General features: G+C 47.8%; 1 protein-coding gene across 2 annotated transcripts in view; it reads left to right on the top strand.

The window, feature by feature from the left end:
* The first annotated feature begins 6869 nt into the window (after positions 1-6869).
* The window catches only part of PLEKHM2 (pleckstrin homology and RUN domain containing M2), a 32324-nt gene continuing 30899 nt past the window's right edge, over positions 6870-8294 (top strand). For both annotated transcript variants that reach the window (XM_053401138.1, XM_053401137.1), the window contains exon 1: positions 6870-7247. In XM_053401138.1, coding sequence (XP_053257113.1) covers positions 7185-7247 — 63 coding nt within the window. In that variant the 5' untranslated portion in view covers positions 6870-7184. The remainder of the gene's footprint in view (positions 7248-8294) is intronic.

Genomic DNA, 8294 nt, shown 5'->3' with positions numbered 1-8294 from the left:
AAGTTAATACAGTGGGAGATGATGATATTTGGGCCCCAATGGGTGTGTATGTATAAACCTCTCACATTCCGAGGTGGAGGAACCCAGAAGCCTTTTTCTCCAGCAGGCATCCCTTCTTGAAATGGCTTTTAGGTACATCAGGTATCATGTTTGCCATGGGAATGCCATACATGGAGACCTTGGTCCCCTGGACCCAAGCCAGGGGCTCAGCTTTATATTTGCAGGCCCTGCAAAATCCTGAAACTGTCTTTGTTGTGTATAAAAAGAGACTCAGGTTTAAACTAGTGAATTCTCTGTCGTTCTGGCTACTCTGCAGCTTGAGTGTTTCCTTGCGTAACTATCTTGCTGCACTGTCCAGTACTCTGTTTACATTGTAATGGCGATTATCTAGTTCCCAGTGGACCAAAATGGTGCACGGCTACATTGGGGTTTGAAAAGCAATGAGCAATTGGGAGTGTTTTTTTTTTTGCACTGAGCGAACCAAGCTCTCATTGGAACCACACAGCTAAGAGAATATTTTGCAAAGAAAATAAATGGTGGAGACAGGGAAGAAAACGTTCCTGGAGGATCATGAAAATGTCCGAGTCCACCGCTGAAAAGATGGGTGAGATGTGTCAGACTTAATCAGGCTGGACTGTCCTGGGTGCAAAGCAATATTGAGACGGCACTAGGAGAGAGAAGGAAAAGAACGGACACCCTCTTTTCAACAATACCCCAATCTAACTACCCCATTATTCTGTTCCTTCTATCATTCAGACATTACAGATCCGCTTTATGGCAGAGAGCAGACCCAAAGCAAAACATGCCCCCACCACAAATCCATCTAGCTTTGCTAGTTAATACAAGAGCTGTCTTGCTTTCCTTTTGTTCTGCTCCCTGCCTCACCAGGAACCTGTGTGTGTGGAGTGTCACTAGAACTGATAGGACTGACAATTGGCTTTTATATTTCTCAAAGGGGGCAGGGCAGCTGTGTTGCTTTGTCCTGTGGTTCTTGACACAACCCGAGATCTCTTCATTAGGGCTTAAACCTAATTAAAGCTCCAATTGTAGGTGTGAGCTGGGACCTGAAAGCAAGAATTGGGCTGCAAGTCTGCATAATATTTCTGTTCCATCTTCGTAATGGCATAGGGGGATTCTTTTGTCATACCCAGGGACATCTTTGCCTCCTCTTCATCTCTCCCTCCTCTAAAGAGGGAAATCCTTACAAAGAAGGCTCTTAGAGTGGAAACCTAGTCCAGGGTGGTCGAAAAGAGAATTCCACTCTAGGGATTATTTGGAAAGAGGTTGAAAATAAAACTGCCAAAGTTGTGATTCTGTGGAAATGCTGGGCACAGTTCTGTTTTCCTCGGCTCCGATGGGATATTGTGAAGCTGCAAAAAGGGCAACCTAAAATGTGTGGTGTTGGTAGTTCTATCTCAGAACAGTAGAACCCCACAGGGTCGTCTGTTGAATGGTGAGAGGGCAGACAAAAGCAGGTATTTATTCACACAGCACATGGTGGAACTGTGGAATTCACTGCTGCAGGGTGTAGTGATGGCTACCAGCCTGGGCTGCCTTAAAAGGGGGAGTGGGCAAATTCAGGGAGGATGCTAGCCATGAAGGCTATGTTGTGCCCGTGCTGTCAGGAGGCACCAATGCTTCCGAGATACCAGTTGCTGGGGTGGTGGGACAATTGGGAGAGTGAGGTTGTCTTCACTTCCTGTTGGGATGCCTGGTTGGCCACTGAGAGAACAGGTGCTGGACTATGCTGGGCTCCCTCTGGGGTGATCCAGCTTCAGGGCTGCTCTTAGGGGCTTCAGTTGCAACTACCATTTTTTCCTCCTGCAAGAACCTGCTGTGCGATGTTTTGGACTACAACTTGCTTCAGCCCTAAAGCCTGACTTAAATGATGTCTTCTACCAGCTTTGATTACTTCCCCTTTGCCATTAAGGGCTGCCTGCTTTAATACAAGAGATGGTCCCGGGGTAGGCATTTGGAGGCCTGGCCCTACACTGACCGGCAGCAGCTGTCCAGGGTTTCAGACACAGGAAATTCCCAGCTGCAGATGCCTTTAGGAATTAAAGCTGCAGCCTTCAATGTGTAAACCAGGTGTTCTGCCACTGAGCACATTTCTGATGGTGACTCTCAGGCCTGAGCGGTTTTGCCCATCTCTGAGCTGGCACAAAACCAAAGGTCTCCCAGGTGGCTATTTGGGGCTCCAAACTCTGCCCTTTGGCTCATGTCAGTGTTGGGGCAGAGCTGGTAGGAATCTTGAGCTGATTATATTTTACTTTTTTAATAATAATAATAATAATAATAATAATAATAAGCTCATATTTTGGGGAAACTTGAGCCCCTCAGGGCTGGGTTGGCTTTAACCGTGAGAAATTGGGGAAGCTTACCCCACAAATGGATTTGCCTGTTTTTCATAGGAAATCTGCTTCAGCCATAGGTAAGAATTCTGAGGCAGATGAATGTTGTTGCAGTTCAAAACATCTGGAGGGCACCCAGGTAGAATAGGCTGCTTTAGTCTATATAGGGTACCTCTTTTAGAAATACAGTTGCCCCCATTAACAAGCAACGGTGTCTGTAAATTTGTAAGAGAAGTTTTGGATGAGTTTGGGTAGCTTCCCTACAAAAGAGTGTTGGCAAACATCTTTATTTAAATAATGATCTGAGAGGTTGCCAGAACCGCTGCCACCATTCATGATAATAATTTGCAGAAGATGGTGAACAGCTTACCAAGGTGGGGCCTTTTTCACAAGAGGATGCATGACCTCATCTGAAACTTGGCATGCCACAGGGATACTTCTGGAGCACAGCTTTCCAAATTGTGCGTCGTGACACGTTAGTGTGTTGGCTGCATTGTGTAGGTGTGTTGTGCAAATGCTCCTCCTGGGGCTGGAAAGGGGCACGTTTAACCTCCGGTTTGCTAGTAAAACTGAATTACTGTGTCGTGAAATGATGCGTGTCTAAAAAGTCTGGCCCCAACATGAAAAGTTTGGAAAGCTCTGCTCTAGTGTATGGGCCAAGATGGAGAAAATGTCCAATGCCTGTCTGGATACAAAATCATAGAAATGTAGAGCTGGAAAGCTGAACCTTCCCTGACAGATGTCCATCCGACCTCTGTTTAAAAACCTCCAATGAAGGAATTTCTGTCACCTTCCAAAGGAGTTGCTGTTGGAACAGCTACTACTGTGAGAAAGTTCTCCCTAATGTTTAGTTCTTGCATAAGAACATAAACCCTGTGTGATAGATGCTGAACAGAGGACAGGTGCTGGATCCAACGTTAGCCCTACTCGAAGTAGGCCCATTGAGATGAATGAACGCACCTAACCTGGGCCCAGTAATTTCAGTGTGTCCATTCTTGAGTAGAACTTGTCTGTCCTTGAGCGCAGGCTTTTTCCAGTGGTCTGGGCCTCTCAGGAATCCTCAATCTGTTTTGCTTCAATGCACCCTTCTGGGCTATAAACTTATTTGTTTGGGCTGGGTTGTTCTTGCCACCGACAGCTTCAGCATTGTGGGAGCATTTGGAGTTTTGTTGCTGTTTTTCTGATCAAGCTATGTTTTCTGTTACTGCCACTGGCAGCCAACTTCTGGTTTATTTGGGGTTTTTTTAATACTTGGGGATAAACAATCAGAAGAAAAACATGTAAAAACATTTTTAAAAATAAAAACAAAGTTTTATCATAATGGTTGTTGGGATTTTTTCCTCCCTTTCTCACTAAAAAACACCTGGAACATAGCTGGGAGAGCTGGGGGGCGGGGGCTCATCCAATGAAGCTGAATGTTGGAGAAAAATTGGGACAAACAAGAAAGCACATAATTAAGCTGTGGAATGCACTGGTGCAGGATTTAGTGAGTGCTGAATTGGATGTCTTTAATAATAATAAATTTTATTTACACCCTAGCCGGAGCCGGGGTCAGGGCAGCTAACACCAGTAAAATTACAGTAAAAACATAATAGGGGGAAAAACCAATTTAAAATACAGGCTAAAATGCAATTTAAAATGCAGCCTCATTTTAAAAGTGGCCCATATATCAAAACCGAAAGGGGAGGGAAACATAAGGGTCAGACTGAGTCCAAACCAAAGGCCAGGCAAAACAGCTCTGTCTTGCAGGCCCTGCAGAAAGATGTCAAATTCCGGAAGGCCCTAGTCTCTTGTGACAGAGCATTCCACCAAGTCGGGGCCAGTACCGAAAAGGCCCTGGCCCTAGTTCAGACCAATCTAACCACCTTGCAACCTGGGACCTCCAAAATGATGTCATTTGTGGACCTTAAGCTCCTCCGCGGGGCATACCAGGAGAGGCGGTCCCGTAGGTACGTGGGTCCTAGGCCGCATAGGGCTTTAAAGGTCAAAACCAGCACCTTAAACCTGACCCTGTACTCCACCAGGAGCCAGCGCAGTTGGTAAAGCACTGGATGAATGTGATCCCGCGGCAAGGACCCCGTAAGGAGCCTCGCTGTGGCATTCTGCACCTGCTGGAGTTTCTGGGTCAGCTTCAAGGGCAGCTCCACATAGAGCAAGTTACAATAGTCAAGCCTGGAGGTGACCATCGAATGGATCACTGTGGCCAGATCAGGGCAAGAAAGCAGCTTGGACAAAACCATAGAGGAGGGTGTGGCTATCTTACCTCTGGTATCGGAGGCAGGGTGAATATCTGTTGCTGGCAGAGCATAAGCCAGATAGGGGTTGGCGAGAGAGCACCAATACAGCTCCTTGCCAAGGGCGCAAGGGAGCCTAGACACACCTTGGCAAGTGCTGCTGCACCATGTCTAGGATATTGGTCCACACAGGCCTTTGATCCAGTAGCGCACTGCTGATGCTGGAGCACTTTTGTATTGCTTGCATCCCCTCAAGCACTTCTGCACACCTTTCCCACTGCACCCTATAAAGCGGTTAGACAGGTTCAGCTTAGCATCTGTGGGTGTGTGACACCTCCAAGGTGCTTAGTCCACCAAGCTAGCAAGCTTACCCCAAGAAATAGGCCACAGAGTTACCTGTTTGGGCTTGCTCTCCTCTTCCACGCCAAGCAGGGTGGCCAACTCTAGTCGCCGTCTTGTGGTATGACTCATCTCTGTCTTTAATAAATAGGCACGGATTTCACCGGTGAAGCCTTGACAAGCTGACAGAAGGGCCAAACTCCAGCTTGCATTTTGCCTCTGGAATGGAATAGAAACTGGCATTATGGCAAGGACACACAGAGCTACCTTAACACATAAGAAAATCCACATGGGGGCAATACCTTCATTAGGCCAACTGCCACGTCGTACACGCTGTTTTGTAAAACGTTTTGGTTGGCCTAATGCAAGTATTTTTTCCCCAGGGTGAACGCTGGAATTCTTGTAAGGCTGGTAAGATGTGTGCTTGCAGATTTTAAATTAAGGACATCACTTTTAAAAAAGGACAGCCTTGCAACCCCAAAATACATAGCACAAAAGGAAAACGAATTGGGAGGGAGGAGGAATTGAATAGGTAGAAGTTCTTGGAAGGGTGTTCACACAATAAAATGTGTAAACAGGCTCCCATCCAGTGTCAGAAGGGGGTGAATTAGCACAAGCCAAATTTTAGATTGTAAACTTGCTGGGGGCTGGGACCTTACTCTCCCTTGAAATTTGGAAAACGCCATGTGTGTTGAGGGCAGGAGGTCACGTATTTGCACATGCATATTTACACACACATAATTTTGTTAGCGGAAGGAGAAAAGAAGTGTTTGCATCACTGAGCTGAAGGTTGAAGAAAGTTTTTACCAAAGATGGGGGTGCTGGCATGAGGGTATTGGGTTCTTTATTTATTTTGGTATTTAGAACCTACCTTTCTCTGGTCAGTTCCTACCCCGTGCAGCTTGCAAAAATATCTCTCTCAAGAGCTTTAAAAACTATCTTAACAATAACACAAGGCTGCGTGGTGGAGGAGATCTGGGTTCAAAGCTGCGTTCAACTGCAAAGCTGCGCTGGTGGACCTTGTTGTTGGCCTCCTCCCTGGGTGGTCGCGGGACTAAAAAGGAGCCGGGTGCCTCACACAAAGCCTGGCCCACCTGATAGGTTTGTTGTGAGGAAAATTAGCGGACAGTGCCCTTCTGCCTCTTGGCTTAGCCTACTTCGCAGGGTTTTGTGAGAAAAACAAGGGGGCAAACAAAAAATAGGAAGGGGGAAAATAGGAGGGGAAGGGAACAATCACTAAAAAAAAACCCAATTAAACATTGATACAGTTAAAGCAATGGAACCCAAAGTCCTTCACCTATGGGAGGAAGGAAAACTAGATAGATAGATAGATAGATAGATAGATAGATAGATAGATAGATAGATGATAGATAGATAGATGATAGATGATAGATAGATATGCACACCAAAAAAAAACCCCACAAAGATTTTATTTATAATATTACTGTATAATCATATGGACTCAGCTATACATCTGCAAATACAGCATTCCAAGTGCATTATACAAATGTGACCACTAGATGGCGGTGGTGAGCTCATGGCAGATTCAACATAGTTTTCAAAACGTGTCTTTCTTTTTTTAAAGCATTTTCACAGCGGTGTTTTTTTTTTTAATATATGTGTGTGTGTGTGTGTCTAGATTCCACCACGGGCTGTTAGAGTGGGAAGGGGCCCCCTGAAGAGCCCTCTTGCTTCTTCCTCTCCTCCTAGGCACACTATATACGCTTTCCCTGCTCCCCCTCAGACCTGGCGAACTACATTTCCCGGTGGCCTTTGCGCGGGCCGAGAGCGGCCTGGCGGGGGGACGGACTACTGCAGCAGCAGTCGAGAGGCAGAGGCGGCGGCGGCAGCGGCGGTCTCGGTGGCTGCCACTTCTTCTCCCGCCTTGCCGGGCCGAGCCTCTCCTCCTCGCTTCCCTTTCCTCACAGGCCGCAGGAGGCCCGAGGCGCCTCCCCGCTTGTCACGAGGCGGCTCCACCCCGCGGCGGCGGCGGCCCTCCTCCTCCTCCTCCCCGGCCGGTCCCGCTCCTCGGTTCCGCGCAGGATCCTTCCCGAGGGCCCTCTTCGTCCTCCTCTTCCCCGCCCCCGAAGTGCCCCCGGTGGGGGGCGGGCCTTGAGGGTTGGGGGAGGACCTTCCTCTCCGTGGCCCCCGGGGGACCCTCAGGACGGAGGGAGCGAGGGGTCCGCAGCGCCGTGGGGGCGGACGTCCTCGCCGTCGGGGCGGCCGGGGTCTCCGCCAGAGGAGCGCGTCGGCGCCGGCCATGGAGCCCCCCGGGCAGGTCAAGGACCGCATCCTGGAGAACATCTCCCTCTCCGTCAAGAAGGTCAGCGGGGTGGGGAGGGGTTTTTTTATTGGGGTGTTGTTGGGGGGGACGACCCACAGACGCCCCCCATCCCGCCACAAGGGTGCCCTTCCCAGCCCCACTTAACCGCCGTCAACAGGCACACACAGCCGGCCACCCCCATCCCAGCATATTTCTCTTCCTTTCACCCCCCTACTCCCAATTCTTATTCGTTGTTATTACTATTACCATGTCAGTCGTTATTCTTGTTCGCTGTTGTTGCTGTTATTCACAATCATTATGATTTGTTATTAAGATCTGTCAGTTTTCTTGTCCTTTTGCTACCATCATCGGTGTTCTTAAATTTATGACCTTTTCTGTGAACTGCCCTGAGACCTCCAGGTATAGGGCGGTATATAAATTTTATTATTATTATTATTATTATTATTATTATTATTATTCCCCGCCCCCCGCCCCCTTTAACAGGCAGGCTCCAGGGTTACAGCCGTCGCTTCACTTTCAAAATTAAAAGCAGTTAAACCAAGAGCAGGCTAGGTCACAGGAATCTGAGTCACTTAAGAACTGCTTCATGGGCTCCTTTCGGGGAAGAAGGGCAGGTTATGGATTTAATGCAATATAAATAAAATTGAGAGGTGCTATCCAGTACGACTTATACTCAGAGCGGGATCTGCTGAAGTTGATAGGCGTGGTGGATTTTTGGCCCATTGGTTTCAGTGGGTCTTCTCAGAAGAGGACGCAGCCCATTGTTGACGTACCGCAACAATAGTGTTGTTAGTAACGTCTCATTGTCACATGTTGTTGATGTGATTAGCCACAGTAGCATAGTATTACTTACACTTTTTAAATTCATTGCAGATTTCTCAATCCTTTCCCTGCTCTCTCTTGATAAGCCTTCTATGCTGGGGGATTGTTGTGGGCGTGGGGGAAGAAAGTCAGGGGCAGGGAAGCTGCCATAGAATACAATACGGGATTCTCCTGCTGGTGTGGCTTCTTCTGAACATTACCCACCCAGGAGACCCTATCAGGGCCCACCCTATGGTAATGATAACTGCTCAAGCTGTGCTTTCT

The sequence above is a fragment of the Podarcis raffonei genome, chromosome 8 (assembly GCF_027172205.1).
Source record: "Podarcis raffonei isolate rPodRaf1 chromosome 8, rPodRaf1.pri, whole genome shotgun sequence".
Taxonomy (NCBI): Eukaryota; Metazoa; Chordata; class Lepidosauria; order Squamata; family Lacertidae; genus Podarcis; species Podarcis raffonei.
The sequence above is the reverse complement of the archived record's forward strand: the minus strand, read 5'-3'. Positions and strand labels throughout refer to the sequence as shown.